Genomic DNA, 20,262 nt, shown 5'->3' on the forward strand with positions numbered 1-20,262 from the left:
TGCCTCTTCTAAACTCTAGCAGATACAGGCCTAGCCTGTCCAACTTTTCCCCACAAGACAATCTGTCTATTCCAGGTGTTAGTGATCTTCCTCTGAACTGCTTCCAATGCTTTTCCATCCTTCCTTAAATAAGCAGACCAATACAGTACACAGTAATCCAATTACAGTCTCACCCATGCCCTGTGTAACTGAAGCGTAACAATGATACCAATTTGTTTCTTTGGTATCCAGGAGTTAATTAGGATGCAGGTAAATAAGTTGCCAACTTGTGCAGATTATTTATGTGGAAAGCCTGACAGGTTCAGCTACAAATGAGCCACGTTAAAGGTTTGGCTGAGCATCGTAAGTTGGTTATCAGGCACATTCCAGATTGTTCAGTCAGCGCTGCCCAAATGCAAAATCACTTCTAAACAGAGACATTTTGTTTTGGGTGTGCAAGTGTTGTCTATACACCACTTATTATGAAGAAAGCATGTGGTTTAAGCAGAAAGCAGGGTCACTGTGTGAGTTTTTTCCATCACCAAACTAACTGAGCTTTCTTAAAAAAATGTAAGAACTGATGTTTTGTACAGACCTCTTAACTCTAGGCCTGACCAATCTCTCTGGGCCTCCCATGCACTGCAAACTTGTCTTTATTGAACTTCATTAGATTAGATTAGATTCCCTCCGATATGGAAACAGGCCTCTCAGCCCAACAAGTCCACAACGACCCTCTGAAGAGTAACCTACCCAGACCCATTCCCCTACCCTACGTTTACCCCCAATTAATGCAGCTAACACTGTGGACAATTTAGCATGGCCAATTCATGGCATATCTTTGGAGTGTGGAATGGAAACCGGAGCACCTGAGGAAACCCACGAAGACACAGGGAGAATGTGCAAACTCCACAGAGATAGTCACCCGAGGCAGGAATCGAACCTGGGTCCCTGGCAGTGAGAGACAAGAGTGCTAATCACTGAGCCACCGTGCCGTTACTGTTACCTGTGGCCAGACTCCCCTCCCATTCTCTTCAAACTTATTCTGCTGGATAAAACCAAGAAGTGTGAACAAAATGAGGACTTTAGATTTTCCTTTCTCCTGGTACCAGTCCATTTCTTTCTCATTTTGTAGCTGGTTATGAGGATGTTGGGTGACTGCAGCAGTCCCTGTACACCACTGGCACTGGGTGGCTTTCAGCTTAAAACTGGAGCACTCTCCTTGCCTGCATCGCCCACAGCACAACTAACAACACTTCCACGGCACAGGAAACCCACATTCATCAGAAACATCAATGGAGCAACAATGCAGATGCTGTGAGGACACCGGTTCAAATCCCACCACAGCAGCTGACAGAAGTTTTCAATTCAATTAATTAAAATTCGGAATTAAAACCTTTTCTGAACAAAGATGACCGTGACAACCAATATTGATTGTTTCATTTGGTTCACTACTGCCCTTTAGTGGCTACGAAGAGAGGCTGGATAGACTCTGGCTGTTTTCTTTGGAACACAGAAGGCTGAGGGAGGAGTGTGATAGAGGTGTACACAGGGGGGTGGGGGGGGGGGGGGGGGTGCATGAACAGGGTGGATAGGAAACAGCTGTCCCCTTTACTTGAAGGATTGATAACAAGACAGGGCATTATTTTAATGTGAAGGGCAGGATGTTCACAGGGGATTTCAGGAAAACGATTTGCACCCAGATGGTGCCAGGAATCTGGGATGCACTGCCTCGGAGGGTAAGAGAGACTGGTCATCTCACAACATTTAAAATGCATGCGGAGGGGTGCGCTCATTGTCATAACATTCAAGGCTGGATAGTGGAATTAGCGGAGATAGGTCAGCTAGACAGGATAGGCTGAAAGCCCTCTTCTGTGCTGTATGATTATGTGAGGGAAATCTTATTTGGTCCGAACGAGACATACAGAAATGCAGTGGACTCTTGTATGTTACTCAATTCAGGGGCAATTAGGGATAGGCAGGAAATACTGGCCTTACCAGAGACAAACAAATGCCGTAAAGGAATAAAGATGTGGGATGGAATGCAGGGTGGAATGGGATGTGGGATGGAAGCAGAAAAGCCCGAAATGTTGACTCTCCTGCTCCTCAGATGCTGCTTGATCAGCTGTGCTTGTCCAGCACCACACTCTGACTTGAGAATGTAGGAAAAAATGGAATATTGTTCATTGTCACGTGTACTCAAATACAGACGTACAGTGAAAAGTGAACAATGTCACCACTTATAACACCATGTTGTTAGGTACAAATCCTAGATACAAAAAGAGGACTAAAAATGAATAGTAGTAGCATTACTTTGCAGTGATCTATTGTATAAGTTAGAAATATGACAGCTATAGATATCTCTCTAAAACTGCTACATTGCTGAATTTAATACTCCCCCCAGGCCAAATTCCAAGTCTGCAAGGCAAAGCTTTCACATGCCAGAAGCTAATGTAAGTTTAGAAAAAGAGAGGGGTCTCCATTAAAACTCAGCACAGCATGCCCTCTGAATGTCTGCTGCAGCTGGGTCTATCACAGCTGGTTCTCCTCTCCCTTACAAAGCAGGTGGTCTGGTTCAAACCTGGTTTGGAGAGCCGTGTAAATGCTTGGTGCATGATGCTTGTTTCTGTGATAAAGTCAGCCACAGATCAGCCAATATCTTTCGTTTGCGGCTCAGAGCAGGGACACGCTGTCGCAAAGCCACTTGCTTCTGAGCAGTTAAAGCAAGAGTTGGAGAACAATTAGAGGTAGAGGGACCAAAGTGCTTGAGGAAGAGTTAATATGATTCGGTTTCTCCCCCTCACTTGAACAAAATGTCTGAATAAGTAAATCAGGCAGGAGCTCGGCAATATAAAGGGTCACCTACCTTGTGGGTCTGCCTTCTTGTACGCATTCCCAGCATCCACAAAACTGGTGGCAGCATCGTGTTTGCTTTGTAACTGTAGGTGCAGTTTGGCGGCTTGGCAAAACGCATTCCCTGCAGCTGGTCAATGCAAAGAAAACAGTAACATCTACTGCACGTCAGCACATGGTGAAATAGCAACATTATCTATGGAATCTAAGGAGAGTCAGAACATCTAAACACGTTATAAGTTATGACTTTGGCAATGATTAAATGCTCTCAGGCTGATCAACAGTTCTAAATGTAGGAGGAGTAAATTACTGCCGATGCTGGAATCTGTACTGAAAACAACAAATGGTCAGACAGCATCCTTGAATAGAGAGCAATCTAACATTTTTTAGTCTAGATGACCCTATCATAGCTGACTCTGAAGAAGAGTCAACTAGACTCAATGTTAGCATGCTCTCTCTTCATGGATGCTGTCTGACCCACTGGGATCTCCAGCATTTGTTGTTAGCTGTCAACAGTTCTACCCTACAGTATCGCACAGTAGCAGGACACATGGACATGTTTTGATGTGTATTTTAATTTGTCAACACAACAGCATTACTTCATATCAACGATATTATAATATCTGCTCTTCATAGTTCCTCTGTGCTGCAGTGTATGATGGCTCATTTAAATAATGAGCTCATGCAGCTTCGTTTGTGGGTGTTGGGATGGTTGCTCTGTAGTTCAGTATTTGGTCCATATGTTTTTTCCTGTAGATGTTGGTTTTGTCTACACACTGCAGTGTAGAAGAAAATCATCTACATTGTGTATTCAAAAAGAACGGGTCAATGACCACAGTCCACCAATTTCTCAACAAGCCCAAACGAGCAGACAAAACACATTCAGAAACCCTAGCCACTCGACCCTACATCAAGGACATATCAGACACGACTGCCAGACTACTCAGACCTCTTGGCATCATGGTAGCCCACAAACTCACCAACGCACTAAAAACAGTGACTAACGAACTTAATAGACCCTATACAGGCAACTAGCAAAACAAATGTCATGCAAGAACTGTAGCAAACACTACATTGGACGAACAGGCAGAAAACTAGCCACCAGGATACAAGAACATCAACCAGCCACAAAAAGACATGACCCACTCTCACTAGTATCCTTTGACTGAGATGACACATCCATCCCAGGACAAGCCAAACAGAGAGAGACACGAGAATTCCTAGTAGCATGGCATTCCAAATGGAACTCGATCAACAAAACATGTCGATTTGGAACCCATCTACCACCCTCTGAGAAAAAGAACAGGAAATGACATCACCAACCCAAGGAAAGAAACAGCTAAACAGAAAGCAGGATATAGCACCAGTGCTTCATTAGACGCTCACTGAAGATGTTACCTAGTTGACGAAATGTTTGAAAATGAACCTTCCAACTCAGCGAGCAAACTTACATCCAGAACCTCAACCGGAGCTAAAAATCTTCTCAAAACTCGCAAACTTGGATTGTGTTTGCTAAAGCATTGGAGGTGGGGAGGACTACCTGGTGGAAGTATATAAAGTTATGAGAGGATAGATAATGGGAGTCCTTCTCCCCCAGAGTGGAAATGTCAAATAACTTGGGGGCATAGGTTTAGAGGAGATGTGCAAGGTAAGTCTTTTTGTTAAAAACACAGAGGGTGGTAAGTGCCACTTATACACTGCCATGGGAAATGTTGGAAACAGTTATGATGGCAACATTTAGACATGAGCAGGCAGGGGATAGAGGGATATAAACCACGTGCAGATAGATGGGGTTAATTTAGAATGCACCACAGTCAACACATATACAGTAGGCTGAAGGCCTAGTCCTGTCCTACATAATATCTTTATGAGATATCCTCTGTCCAGAATGAATGTGATTTTTAGTCTACAATGTTTATAAATGCCCATAAAAATATCTTGGAAATTCCAGAGTGTCTAATTCCATCATTTACCTCTTCAATCAATATAATTTACCCACAGCAACAAACTGGTATTAAACACAATTATCTCATTTAGTCACCAGTCTGAACACGATTTTTACCAAAAATGTTCACAGGATTGTAATTCATTTGTATTTTGAAAGTTTAAAAATCCTGAATCACAACCAAAGGGTATGGGGGTTGCTAATTTTTATGACCTGTTATTATCTGATCATCAGAATATGCAGCAATTTTGTGATATCTTCACATGTTCTATTGCAAGCATTTCCTGTACTGAAAATGTTTATTTTTAACCTTTTGTCACTTTGTTTTCCTGTTTCAATCACTAAGTGACTGCTTAAATCAACTTACAAGATGAACTATGCTGGAGATCAGTTTGCTCACTGAGCTGCAAGGTTCATTTTCGTGAAAATGACCCTTCCAGCTCAGCAAGCAAATTTACATCCAGAACCTCAACCTGAGCTACAAATCTTTTCAAAATAAACTATGCTTTCCTAATGGCTCTGCTTATTAAGGTTAGGATGTTTCACTGTGTTATGCAGAGACGTCCTTGTTAGAAAAATGAAAGGCCTCAAAAGTTCCCTGGATAAGAGGTAAATAAAGTTGTAGGGCTTTTGAGGCATTGTGGGAGTGTCCCTATCTCTGGGTCAGATGGTCTAGGTTTAAGTCCTACCTATTTCAAGCATGTGACATAACATTTCTGAACAGGTTGATTAAAAATAGCTAAAGCAAAATAGTTAATCAGCCCAGGGTTCCTGCTGCTGATGATATGCAATAATACTGCTCGGGATTTGCGTTTGTGAAAGCAGGTGAAGATTTTGATTACCTTCCCGCACACAGTCAAACTGTGAGCACACATCGACTATCCAAACTCACAAGGGAGTGGCTAAAAAAGCATGAACTCTGAAGAGTCATACCAGACTCAATACCTTAGACTTGTTTCGCATTCCACAGAGGCTGCCAGGCCTGCTGAGTTTTTCCCAGCATTCTCTGTGTTGGTTACGGAAAGGTTATATTTGGGTGATCTTCTTAGAGAAGGATTGGTGCCCTGCTATAAAACCCTAGAAACCAAGCCAATACCTTTAGGGGAAAAGGGGAAGAAACCAGTGAAATATTCACAGTAAAAGCAGAGAGGGAAGAAAGCAAGTGTGACAAATGGTGTTTGTAACTGGAGATTACATGCTGTCCTCACAGGAATGGTCAACTATAGAAAGCATACATATTTATTAATCAAGAAGGGCTTATGCCCGAAATGTCGATTCTCCTGCTCCTTTGATGCTGCCTAACCTGCTGTGCTTTTCCAGCAACACATTTTTAAGCTATATTTATTAACCAACCCAATATCACTCTCAATCCCTCCCTAGAATTTAGAAGAATGAAAATGGATCTGATAGAAACCCATAAAATTCGAACAGGACTAGATGAAAGATGGATGTTTGCAATGGTGGAAGAGTCCAGAACCAGGGTTTATAGTTTAAGAATAAAGGGGTAAACCTTTTAGGACTGAGATGAAGAGAGATATCTTCACCCAGAGAGTGACAAGCCTGTGGAATTCACTACCACAAAAAGTGGTTGAGGACAAAACACTGTTTTCGAGAAGGAGGTAGATATAGCACTTGTGACTAAGAGGATCAAGGGATATGGGGAAGAGAGAGCGCGAGGGAGAGAGAGCACGCGAGGGAGAGAGAGCACGCGAGGGAGAGAGAGCACGCTAGTTAATAATATTTTAACTAGCTTGAAATCTTGGAAACCTCCACATGCTCCAATCAATTCTGGCCCGTCCTTGCAAACATTGCTGAGGGGACCTCAGCACTCCTCACTAAATGTTGGTGGTGACACCAGTTTCAAAGACCCTTTCACTACATTTTCAACTATCCCCAACCCCACCAGCATGTCCCTCAACCCCTCTAACATGGCCCAGACCATTTTCAAGATAGATCTAAACAAAAATTTTACACAAAGGTACACACTATGATAAAGACTGGAGAGAAGGAGATTAAATCTCAATCATTCCTTGCATTAGTTGTTCTTTAAGAGACAACCGAGGCTGAAAACAATGACTTACTGGCTCAAATTACAGCTAGGTGGTGTATAAATATAAGCCCATATTTGCAGATAATATTACTCATCTATAATGCTCTAACCATTGTGCTTGTGATGGCACGAGCAAGTGAGCAGGAGTCCCCCAAGAGGGAAGTGATGGTACTGCATTAGATTTGAAGATCTGGCTGAAGTTTGTTGGAAGCCGAAAGGAGATATAGTCACTAAATAAATAAATGCACAAAATGGTTTCTAATCGAGAGAAGGTCAAGGAGAGACCCATTAGCACCATTCTAAATCAGGAGAAGTCTTCTTGAGCAAGAAAATATTTCCTCTGCTAAGTTGGTAACCAAACGTTGTAGATCTAAAGCTCAATGGAAGTCAATTATATTGTAGATGGTGAAGGTCCAAAGTGTGAGATTATGTTTTAACCAGACTGTTTTAACTTTTTTAAAAAAAATGCTTATATTCTCAAATTCTGACAAGCAAAATTAAGATTAAAATGAAGGTTTACTTCTTGTTGGGAGCAATGAGACTTACTGGACATAAGGGAATTTAGTTCTGAGGAATGTTACCTGATTTCTCTCCACAGATGCTGCCAGACGTGCTGAGTTTTCTAGCAATTTCTGATTTTGTTTGTGAAGGGAATTTAGTGGTTAACTGAACCACATTGTAATGGATTTAGATTATAATTGACAAGAAAAAGCTACAGAATAATTAAACAGTCTCCCCTCACTCACACAGAATCATTACCTTAAAGACATTTCAAGAATGGACAGTGAGATCAGATTCTACTCCGAGTGACTGAAAGGCAATTGGACACTGCAAGGGGGTTCAATTCCAGCCTCGGGCGACTGTCTATGTGGAGTTTGCACATTCTCCCCGTGTCTGCATGGGTTTCCTCTGGGTGCTCCTGTTTCCTCCCACAGTGCAAAGACGTGCAGGTTAGGAGAATCGGCCATGCTAAATTGCTCAAAGTGTTTGGCGCATTAGTCAGGGGTAATTACAGGGTAGGGGAATGGATCTGGGTGTGACACTCTTCAGAGGGTCGGTGTGGACTTGTTGGGCTGAAGGGCCTGTTTCCATACTGTAGGGAATCAAATCTAACCTAATCTAATCCAATCCAAAAAAAAAGGAATTATTTGCAGGGCAATTGGGAAGAAAAGTTAGGATGTGGGATGAAACTGGGTAGCTCTTTCAACAAACTGACACTGCTCCTGTACAAGGAGCCCAAGGGGCATCATTCTATGCTGCCAGACTTCATCTGTCACCAAAATTCCATATCAGTGCTGAGAACAATAAAGCAGACTGATAGGAAACCAACTGATTATGTAACCAATTTCAACAAAACACACTACCCTCATGATCTTACAATGGCAGAACACGATGGTGATAACACTCTATAATCCACTGCAATCCTAGATTTTGTACAAAACTTGATTTCAGACTTAAAGCAACAGAATCAGAAAATACACAGAGGAAATGGGGATATTAATTTCAGGAAAACAGCAGAGATAAGAGAACACAATGAAAAGATTTGCAAAATAAATTCATTTTGAATTTGCAATTGGATTGACAAACGATGGATGAAATGGAGCATTGTGAAAACATAACAGTAAACACAGAACAAAAAAAAACTGCAATCACAAGTGTACACATTTTAGCACGGGAGGGCAAAATGTGTCAACGCAGGCTTGGAAGGCCAAAGGGAATGTTCCTGTGTTGTATTGAATGGAACAGATTCATCCTGGGAAAAATCAAGGGAAAGCTGGTAGCAATGGTTGGCATGTCACTCAATGTGCAGATCACATACTAAAATTAATCAATGCTATGGTTAATGGCATGTTAAGTTTACCATTAAGTTTAAGAATATAGAACTGAAAGGCACTGATGGAGTAGATACTTGGTCCATGTGGCATAGATTCATCCACAGTGATGTTAGAAAGAGAATAAAAGATTGTGAGCCATTGACAATGGAATGGCGATGGGGTTAATTCCATATCTTGGTAATGTGGATTGAAGGGGAGCCTGCTGGTTAACAGCCTACACATTAACAGCACAGAGGTGGAACAAGTGGAGAGCGTCAAGCTCCTGGGAGTGGCCATCCACAACAAGCTTTCTTGACTCTTCATGTAGACGCACTGGTTACAAAGGCCCAACAACGTCTCTTCTTCCTCAGGCAGCTGAGGAAATTTGGCATGATGGCGAATACCCTTGTCAATTTTAATAGGTGCCCCATCGAGAGCATCCTGCCTGGATGTATCACTGCCTGGTATGGCAACTGTACCATTCAAGATCGGAGACGGTTACAGAGAATGGTGAACGCGGCCTGGACAATCACAAAGGCCAACCTCCCATTTATAGAATCCAATCCACCAGGCCCACTATCAAGGAAAGGCCACTAGCATTCCCAACCTGGCAATGTCTTTCTACAACCTCTACCACTGGGGAGAAGGTACAGAAACCTGAACACTCGCACCAACCGGTTTTGTAACAGTTTCTACCCTACTGTTGTTAGAATACTGACTGGACTCAAACTCTTAGCATTCGCCTGTATCTGTGTTTTTATTTTTGCCACTGTTTATCTATTATTTACTATCTATGCTACTTAACTCTGATCTGCCTGTGTTGCTCATAAGACGAAGCTTTTCAGGGTGCCTCGGTACATGTGACAATAAATTCAATTCAATTCAGGTGATGGGGTTTCTATGTGCCACTACCCTTTGTGCAGAGTGCTACATGCAATCAGTGGCAGGATTTTTCCCTCTGATCCCCATCAACCTCTGTTTTGCCAGGGCTCACTGATGTCCCACTCTGTTAAATAGTGCTTTAATGACAAGAGCAACCATTCTAACCACATCTGCTTTATATACATTGGAAAGGTTTTTTAAAAAACAATTAAAATAGTGAAACTAGGAATGTAGAGGAAAGAATATCTCCTGTGAGCAAAGAATAGATAATCCTTAAGACTTGCAGTCCAGAAGGAAAGTAACTTAGAAAGGGGATTTTGTGGGGTTGGGAAGGGGTCATGAAAAAATATTAAACATATTAACATGGTGAATCCAAATTACTACTATAAAGCTAGCTTTGTAAGTAGAACAAAATGGCACAAATGGGAATTGGTAAGAATCCAAACGAAATTACGAAAAATCTCTACTTAATTAGTCCTAAATCACTGAGATATAATCAGTTAGTAACATTAGCAGATGCTCAAAAATCAAATACTTAGGATATTGAAATGAATGTTGATAGTCCAAATTATTTTCTCTCATTTCCTTGCCCTTGTCGCAGTTCTGAAGAAGCACCACATCAGACTCAAAACGTGACTGCTGCTTCTCTCCCGACAGATGCTGTCAGACCTGCCGAGTTTCTCTAGAGCTTTCTGTCTGTATTCTTGTCCCTGACTTCCCTGTAAAGGGGCAGGGTTGCGTGTAACAATGTTCAAAACATACCGTACTGTAACCAAATATAATCAATCTCCCGTAAAAGATTATGTATAATCTAGTTTATTATAACACCGGGTATTTCAACATTAACCAGTGAAGCTGTTGCAGTGACAGGTCCAGCAAGCCACCTCATTGTGGTTCTGATTCATTCTGGCAAATAACAAGAACAGAATGGGACTGTACAGGACATCGGGTGGGCCACGTTTAGAATGCAGCATTCAGATCCAGTTTCCCTGCTACAGGAAAGATGCTGTGAAACTTGAAAAGGTTCAGAAAAGATTTACGGTTTGAGCTGCAGAGAGAGGCTGAATAGGCTGGGACTTATTCACCTGGAGCATCGGAGGCCGAGGGGTGACTTTATAGCAGTTTACTAAATAACGAGGTGTACAAGGAAGGTGCATGGCAGAGGTCTTTTACCTATGGTGAGGGATTTCAAATCTAAGGGACTATTTTTAAAGGTGAGGGGAGAAAGAGTTTTAAAAAAGACATTGGGACAATTTTGTTTTTACATGGCATGGTTTATGTATGGAATGAACTTCCAGAGGAAGTGATGGATGCAGGTACAGTTACAACATTTAAAAGATATTTAGAGAAGTTCATGAATACGAAATATACAGAGGGATATGGGCCAAGCACAGGCAGGTGGGACTAGTTTAGTTTGGGATTAGGGTCAGCATGCACTGGTGGAACTGAAGGGTCTGTTTCCATGCTGTATTACTCTATGGCTTTAGTCATTATTACAGATGAATAGATTGACTGTAGGTAAACAACTATGAACTGTCAATGCGTAATACTACTAATTTAAGACTCTTCATTCCCTCCACACAGACAGAGATACACAAAGAAAAATTGGTGTTATGGATGGAGGTGAAATAAAAGGATGGGGGAGCATTCCAATGGTACCAGCACACCGGGTTTGCTCAGATGATCATTTTGTTTTCCAGGATTTTCTGCTTTTCATTCTCTTCTCCAGGTACTTTTTACTTCTCCGCAGGAGTCTCAGGCAATTGGTACATTAACTACAAATTCTCTTTGTTACTTCCTAAAAGCCATAGCTTACAGTAATTGGTGAGGAGAAATAAATTATCTTTCTTTAGGCTTTAAGTTATTTACTGGAGAAAAAAGATGCACCTCCTCTCTTTTCAGCTGTGCAAAGTCTTTTGCCAGTATCATTCACAGCCACAAGTTGATCATCCCTACACGAATCAGATCGTTCTCACCATGCCTATGGCATTCACAATTGGTCACAACTCCACAGACCAATCAACACCCTGTTGCTGGCTGAATCTTACTTGATACCCATCCCCTTGCTTCTGGTCCATCAACAAACAGCCTTGAACACTGAACATGAATTAGAATAACTTAGTTTCAGCAGCACTTTTATCCCCAAAATGTCAGCAATTCCTCCCTCAGTTCCTTGCTCTAGGACAGTCCTTATTCCATTTCAGTAAACAATTACGCTTACAGAAAAATAAAACATTGTGCTTACATTAAAGAAAGTATGTCCATTTACTTGACAGCTGGACTAGTCTTGTTGACCTCTCTCAATTCATGCTCCTATTCAACAGATGGATTATTGGGGGGCTTTGCAGAGAAATCAGAAAGAAGCAATATCTCCAGAATAAAAAAAAGAAACAAATCTACATATTCCAAAAAGGAGGAACAACATTTGGAACTAACATTCCAGGTCTTTTGTCAGCAGTTCTGGCAAATGGTCATCAATGTTACATGTTAACTCCATTTCTCTCTTTCCTGAAACCTGCTGAATACTCCCAGGAGTTTCTGTTTATAATTTCAAATTTTGAAGTATCCCCAATATTTAGAGCTTGGCCTCTCTGTGGGGGAAAACAGTGGTTAGCACTGCTTCCTCACAGCACCAGGGACGCTGGTTTAATTCCAGCCTCTGGCGACTGTGTGTGTGGAGTTTGCACATTCTCCCCGTATCTGCATGAGTTTCCTCTGGGTGTTCTGGTTTCCTCCCACAGTTCAAAAGTGTGCAGATTAGGTGGATTTGCCATGTTAAATTGCACATAGACTCCAGGGATGTGCAGGCTACGTGCATTAGTCATGGGAAATAGAGTCATAGTCATAGAGATGTACAGCATGGAAACAGACCCTTCGGTCCAACCGCCCATGCTGACCAGATATCCCAACCCAATCTAGTGTCACCTGCCAGCATCCAGCCCATATCCCTCCAAACCCTTCCTATTCATATACCCATCCAAATGCCTCTTAATTGTTGAAATTGTATCAGTCTCCACTACTTCCATTGGCAGCTCATTCCATACACGTACCACCCTCTGTGAAAAAGTTGCCCCGTAAATCTCTTTTATATCTTTCCCCTCTCACCCTAAACCTATGCCCTCTAGTTCTGGACTCCCCTACCCCAAGGAAAAGACTTTGTTTATTTGCCCTATCCATGCCCCTCAATTTTGTAAACCTCTATAAGGTCACCCCTCAGCCTCCAACTCTCCAGGGAAAACAGCCCCAGCCTGTTAAGCCTCTCCCTACAGCTCAAATCCTCCAACCTTGGCAACATCCTTGTAAATCTTTTCTGAACCCTTTCAAGTTTTACAACATATTTACGAAAAGATAGGGGGATGCTCTGGATGCTCTTTGGAGGATCAGTATGGACTCAATGGGCTGAATAGCCTGCTTCCGCACTGTCGGGATTCTGTGATTTCATGAATTTATTTGTGTGGAGGAAGGAAGCAAAATTCCCATATGAAAGGACAGTGAAGAAAATTAAATGCTGAAGCTAAATTGGGAAACCTACGTTTGTTTTCGACATAGTACACTGCCATGTTGTATGATAATCCATCTGAATGGCAAACTGTGTTTCAAGCTATAAGTTGAGTCATCAGCTTGAATGCATGTAGCTACACACATAATGCCTGTAAATTCACAAGCAGAAAAATACAAATATTAAAAATAATCAAGATTGAGTTGAAGTTATTTTCAATAAGATCAAGCTTAACAATAGATTGTGCAAATTGGTGTCAAAATCCAAGAGATAATTTAGTGCTTCAAGTTGAATTTCATTTCACATCTGCTGGCATGTGGTGGATGATGTTATTTTGAAATCCCGTTTTTACAGAAGATCTCAATCATAGCCCATTGTTGTAGCTCAATTTATACAGTGTGACATTATACACACTAAGGCTACTTAACAGTAATGCCCAAGAATGCAAATTCTTGGTTGGTTTGGAACATGATGAACTGGGTTTACATGTCTTCATATCTGGTCTAAACACCTCTAAGCACAATACACTGACATTTAAAAGACAAGACGTATTTGAATAAATAACACTGATTAAAACCCGAATTGCCTTCCAAACTCTCAGAACGCTTCACCGATTCATTGGTGTATGATTACTGCCAAACATCACTGTTAATCCTCTAATCTCCTTTCATCCATTTTGTGGTTTCTTAACATCCTTCCTACTGCAGATTTATTTTTATGTTTAACTCCTAAAGTAGATCTATCTTTTTTAAAAAAAAAAATCTGTTCTTCCATCAACCCACGAGATCCTAAATACTGCACATGCTTGTTTGATGTTAAGTTTAGCTTGCAAATGGATGATGATTGCAAGAATATTATTTACAGATACTTCATTTAAAAAATATTTGAAGCCCCTCCCTTCATGCTTTGAAATCAATTACTTCCAGAAATAAGCAATTAACAAACAGAAACAAAATCAACTGTGAGGTGCATTCTAATTGATGAAATTGGCAAGCAGTACCAGGAATATCATTCTGCGGTGTTCCCTTATTAGGGCAGCACAGTGACTCAGCGGTTCCATTCTACCCTCAGGCAACTGTCTGTGTGGAATTTTTACATTCTCCCACAGTCCAATGATGTGCAGGTTAGGTGGATTGGCTGTGCTAAATTGCCCCGTGGTGTCCAGGAATTTCCAGGCTAGGTGGATTAACCATGGTAAATGCAGAATTATGGGTATAGAGTAATGGGTCATATTTGGACGAGATGCTCTTCAGAGGGTCCGTGCAGACTTGGTGGGCTGAATGGCCTCTTTCCACACTAAGGATTCTATGGATCAGTAGTCAACAAGGGTGGTGCTGGAAAAGCACCAGCAGGTCAGACTGCATCAAAGGAGCAGGAGAGTTGACGTATCAAGCATAAGCAAGTTGTGAGGAATGTGGAGGGGGAAGATATGGATGAGAGATAAATAGGGGATGGGGGAGGGGGCAGGTGTGAAGGCGATAGGTGAATGCAGGTGCGAGGCAACTGTGATAGATTGGTAGGGAAGGTGGAGCAGATAGGTGGGAAGGAAGATGGATAGGTGGGATAGGTCAAGGCCGGGTTAGATCTAAGATGAATTGGGGGGGGGTGGGGGGTGCGGAGATTTGGATACTGGTGAAGTCGACGTTGATGCCGTGTGGCTGAAGGGTTGAGGATCAGTAGTGACACATACAAAATACAGTCACTAGACCCGGAAACATTAACCCTGATTTCTCTCCACATACCCTGCCAGACCTGCTGAGTTTTCCCAGCAATTTCGGTTTTTGTTTCTGATTTCCATAGTTGTTTATTTTTTTCCCAGTAGCCACACACATGCTTGACTGCACTGTGATTTACTTTTGACAGAAAGCCAGTGGTACAATGACATAAAACCACAGGCAGTCTGTGCATCTGTCACTCCAGCAGATGTGGAAGGAGGCAGCAAGCTCCACATCTGCAAATCAACTACATAATCACTTCCTCTGAAATGCACAAACTTCGCAGAATTTTAATTCCAGAATTTAAATCTCGACCGTGTCTTGCACCAGATCTATCGATTACAGCTGCACTACAAATGCTAAGGGTTTATGTTACTGGAGGCAAACTGCAGATCATAAAGGTCTCTTCAGTGATCACTTGACGGGCCTATAGAAATATGGGGAATCCTCAGAAACAGTATACAGGTAGCCATGGATTACTTCAACCACTGTAATATCACCAATGATAATTTCAACTATAAATTATGAGGCCCATGCGGCTTAACCCTACTTAATAGACAGAAATCTTATTCTCTTAGAACATCAAATGCTGGGCCTAATTGTTTAAGTGTAATGATCACTTTTGCTTTGAAACTTTTAATAGCAGCAACATTGAGATAGCAATCACCCTGTAAATTGTAATCCAGGTTGAAATAAGCAACTCACCACTCCAGTTTTTAGCCATCTTGAACATGTTTGCAGCTCTGGCGAACATTTCACATGCCTCTTCCACTCTTGTGTTGCCTCTGTTAAGAAAAACAACATTAAAGATTTAACATACCACGAAATTTTGTTCCATTTTAATGCCTGAAGAGTTCTGCCTTGCCCCTCGACTTTCCAAACATTGTCGCAATCAAGATTGGAGATGTGTTTGTACAACATACAAATTCTGCCCTTCTGCTGTTGCTTGACTCAATAAGGTCACATCTGATCTGTTTGGGTTTCAAATTCCACACTCCTGTCTGCTCCTAATAACCTTTGATTCTCTCCTAACAAGAATCTAATAAACTCAGATCAAATATATTCAGTGACCCGCCACTTTGAGGCAGAGAGTTCCAAAGTTCCACAACCCTCAAAAATAATTCTCCTTATCTCTGTCCTAAAAAAAAGTGACCTAAAACCCTGTACTATGTCCAGTTCTGGTCACCCTGTTATAGGAAGGATATTATTAAGCTGGAGAGGGTTCAGAAAAGATTTACCAGGATGTTGCCAGGAATGGAGGGCTTGAGTTATAAGGATAGGCTGGGACTTCTTCCACTGGAGTGTAGGAGGTTGAGGGGTGACCTTATAAGGTCATGAGGGGTATAGATAGGGTTAATGGTAGATACCTTTGCCCTAGGATGGGGGATTTCAATGCTAGGGATGATATTTTTAAGGTGAGAGGATAAATATTTAAAAAGGAGGGGCAATTTTTAAGACAGTGTGGTTCTTATGCGTAATGAACTTAGAGGAAGTGACAGATGCAGGTACAGTTACAATGTTTAAAAGAGGTTCAGATAAAGTACATGAATAAGTATTGTTTGGAGGGGATGTGGGCCAAGCACAGGTGGTGGGAACTAGTTTAGTTTGAGATTATGGTCAGCAAGGACTGGTTGGATCGAAGGGTCTGTTTCTGTGCTGCATCACTCCCCAGTTCAGAATTCATCCACAAGAGGTAATATCCTTACACATCCATCTTGTCGAGAAAATTTGGATCTTATACACTTCAATCATCAAGTCACCCCTCCCTTGAGTGGAAACTAACCCAGTCTGTTCATCCTCCCGTCGAAAATAAAACCCAGGCATCAATCTCCTCTCAACTGCCTCTAAAAGTAATTACATCCTTCCTTAAAATGAAGCAACCAAAACTGCACACAGTGATGTGGTTCTCACCAATTCTGTTCCTCTCATAATAATGAATAGCATGCCAGCAACCATTTTAATCACTTGCTGTAGCTGCATACGAACTTAAATTGAGACAAACAACATTAAGTGTCCCAGTGTCGCTGCACCTTAGTACAGTCCTACCAATCCCACGTGATCCTTGATGGAAATGCATGTATTTGATCCAACTGCAATCACAATTACGTTGATGAGTTCTCGGACACACCTCAACAGTGTGTGTTTCCCAACAGATGATCAGCAGACTGATCTTTGCTTTCTTCAACCATTTCTACATTGATGCCTATTCAGTAGCAATCTTTGCTGACATTGTGCCCAAAATAATAAAGCCCATGCAAAGTCAGGGATGAAATATAATACATTAATAAAGTAAGTCTAAAGTGCAAGAGGCATTAGTGGTCCCAGTCTAAGATAGCTGCATTATTGGTACCTCAAGGCTGTGGAGGTACAGTGCAGATTAGAGACAGGGGCTGTCCAAAATACAGCTCACAAAATTCAGGAAGTTCAATACTATCTATACTTACATATCTTTATCATTAGTTTGCCCTGTTTGAATTTTAGGAGATTAGGGATTTAGATTTCACATAGACGCATTCAGAAGACTTTTTTTTTTAAATGTTAAGAGTTTAAAGTAGATGCAAATGAATGGAAACATGGACTTGAACTTTCTGTGTGACAGTAAAGCTTCTCAATATTAAGTGGTCTATGAAAACAATCAACTTGAGCACTCAGGATCAAACCAGGTTCTGCTCGCTCAGGAAAGATATGGTTCCCTCAGAGAGTGAACACAACAAAGGTTCACTGGATTGATCCCTAGGCTGAGAGGATTGTTCTGTGAGAAGAGTTTGAATAGAACTCAAGAGGATGCTGAGACCCCATTTCCTACTCTGGAGAGTTCAGGAGTAAGGGGCACAGTCTCAGTTATAGACTGATAGAGATGGCTCAAATGTATAGAATAGTATCTTAGCAGAATAATATTTTTGAAAATGTGGTTATATGACAAGAATTTAGCCAGACCTGCCAATGTCTCAGAACACTTTATATAATAGCGCTTTGCTATTATATAATCAACATTTTAGTTTCAATATTAATTTAAACTTTGAAAATAATGTACTTGCAAGAAAGTGCTTAGTTGCTCTTAGGTCTTAATAAGAACAATGTGGTGTAATATCCCTCATTAATCACCTCAAGGAATTTCCATTGCCTGAGCAAGAAAATCCAACAAGTAGCTGGAACTTATGAAAGTCCAAAGTTCAAGGACTTGGTCTTTGTTTGAATTTATGATATCTGCTAAGGCAAATGTAGCAGCACTAAAGTTAGGTTAGAGAGGGAATGGCTTATCTGTTCTGCTGCTAATTATTATCTCTCCAACAAAAACAGAAATTGTTGGAAAAGCTCAGCAGGTCTGACAGCATCTGTGGAGAGAAATCAGAGTTAATATTTCAGGTTGAGTGACCCTTATTATCCAGTGTAACCACAACTCCCATCGCGCGAGTGTGTGTGTGTGTGAGAGAGAGAGTGAGGGGGAGGGATGTATGTGTGGGGGATGTGGGGCGGTGTGTGTATGTCAGGGTGCATGTGTGTGTGGGGGAGTGGTGCCTCTATTTGGTGAATACATTATTGGAGTAGGTTATGATGGCCACTCAGGTCAAATACCAGAATGGTGCACACACCTACATCATTCACATAAACAATTACCGCTTTGATGATTCAGTGGGTATATTGCTGGAAGGAAGCAGGAAGACAGAAAAGGGTTCCGAGCAAGGGTCACTCAACCTGAAACATTAACTCTGATTTCTCTCCACAGACGCTGTCAGACCTGCTGAGCTTTTCCAACAATTTCTATTTCTGCTGGAGAGAAAATGGGCACTTTTAGCCATTTCTTACTTTAATGGGCAAATAAGCTTTAAATTTTTTACTTCACACTTGGAGACACTAATAGGAGCATTATAGATAAACAACACTGCACTTTAGTAGCACCATTTACTTTACTCTAACTTCCAAATAATATTATTGTATTAAAAATGCTGATATAACAGATTTACATTTCAATTAGTTGCCTTCAGTTCAAATACACTAGAGTCTTTGTAGCAGCAAATTCGTTTCCTTAAAACCATAAGCGCTTGCGAGCTTTTCAGGGATTTATTAATTTACATGCGACTATTGAGGGGTGATTTAGGACAGCTATGAGGGGTAGTTTCTTCACCCAGAGTAGTATGGGCATGGAACATCCTGCCTGCGACAGTAGACTCGTCGACGTTAAGGGCATTGGGCATGCATATGGATAATAATGGAACAGTGTAGGTTAGATGGGCATCAGATTATTTTCACAGGTCGGCGCAACATCAAGGGCTGAAGGGCCTGTACTGCGCTGTAACGTTCTATGTTCTATGTACTCCTGGTCAGCAGCCGTACAACTCGCGAACTGAATCCCAAATCAGGAGTGTATCGAGAGGCGAAGATGCAATGTTATGCAATGGAACCTCACACATCCAGTAACAGTGCCAGAACAGCTTCCAACAGCCAGCACTAGGGACTGGACAGCTACCGTAATCTTGAACTGCCACACTTGACGCATAGAGCCTCTGCAACTGGCCTTTGTTGCAATCTTGCTGGACAGAATTAAAATATTATCCCCACCCACACCACACCCCCAAACAAGAAAAAGATGTTTAATTCCCAATGAGTCTCGATTATATAATTTCCCCGTACGGTCCTGACACTGCAGGTTGTCAGAAAGGAGAAATATTACCAATCCTCTGAAATCCCTTCATACCCTAGTAAAACAAAACACATATATCTGAAATTATCCCACTACCCTCCTCTGGGAGGTTAAAAAAAAAATGGCAGCCAGCGAGCACTGCAGTATTTTCAGTGAAGGCTCCGTCAGCGGAATGCTTCGGAATAACTCCCCCACAGATGCAATATTTAAAAACAAAACCCTGGAATATTTGGTATATCTCTTGTTGAAAAATGCATGACTTGACAATGCAAAGAGTCAGTGTGTATTAACCCCAAGACTGTTTGCTAGAAGGGCTGTCCTCCCCCCCCTTAAAATAAAACACAAGATACACAAAACTAAACTGATGCTGCTCTTACCCAAACAAACCTCCAAGAAAGGAATGCGATGATTTCACCTTTTTCTCTGCATCAGCCATCAGTTGCATGGCTTCTTTCTCTTTACCGGAATTATCCATTTTTTTTTAAATGTTGCGTCTCTTCTTTTTCAATGCAACATATAATTTATTGCTAACGCAGGCTCAATCCTTCGCCTAGCTTTGCAGATGCTACAAGCTATTTTCTCTCTCTATCCCTTTTGCCCAGTTAAGAGCTGAGCCTCTTTAATCCGCCCACAGGACAAGACAGCGCAGCGACTGAGCCCCTGACTCCGCCAGCTGATCGGAGGCCACGCCCCCTCCCCGTGGACCAGCCGCCGCACGAAGCATGCCGGCTATTGTAGTCCTATCTCTCCCAGCGCTTCCAATACTTCCGGCGCTCGACCGGCAGCTACAGGACTACAAGTCCCAGAGGGCCAATCGCGCCCTGCCAGCCCAGACGTCAAAGAGCGAGAGATTGTATTGAGTTTGGACAGCATAAAGACAGATTGG

The 20,262-nt window shown here is 41.7% G+C and overlaps 1 protein-coding gene across 1 annotated transcript in view; it reads right to left on the reverse strand.

The window, feature by feature from the left end:
- Positions 1–20,001, reverse strand: part of LOC122553074 (beta-soluble NSF attachment protein) — a 40,918-nt gene extending 20,917 nt beyond the window's left edge. The window contains exons 1-3 of the mRNA XM_043696563.2: positions 19,754–20,001; positions 15,440–15,519; positions 2,843–2,959 (exon numbers count right to left, since the gene is read on the reverse strand). Of these exons, the coding sequence (XP_043552498.1) occupies positions 2,843–2,959; positions 15,440–15,519; positions 19,754–19,851 (295 nt within the window). The 5' untranslated portion in view covers positions 19,852–20,001. The remainder of the gene's footprint in view (positions 1–2,842; positions 2,960–15,439; positions 15,520–19,753) is intronic.
- Between the last annotated feature and the right edge of the window lie 261 nt (positions 20,002–20,262).

The sequence above is a fragment of the Chiloscyllium plagiosum genome, unplaced genomic scaffold (assembly GCF_037043375.1).
Source record: "Chiloscyllium plagiosum isolate Xiang-an unplaced genomic scaffold, Cpla_swu_hap1 HiC_scaffold_10, whole genome shotgun sequence".
Taxonomy (NCBI): domain Eukaryota; kingdom Metazoa; phylum Chordata; class Chondrichthyes; order Orectolobiformes; family Hemiscylliidae; genus Chiloscyllium; species Chiloscyllium plagiosum.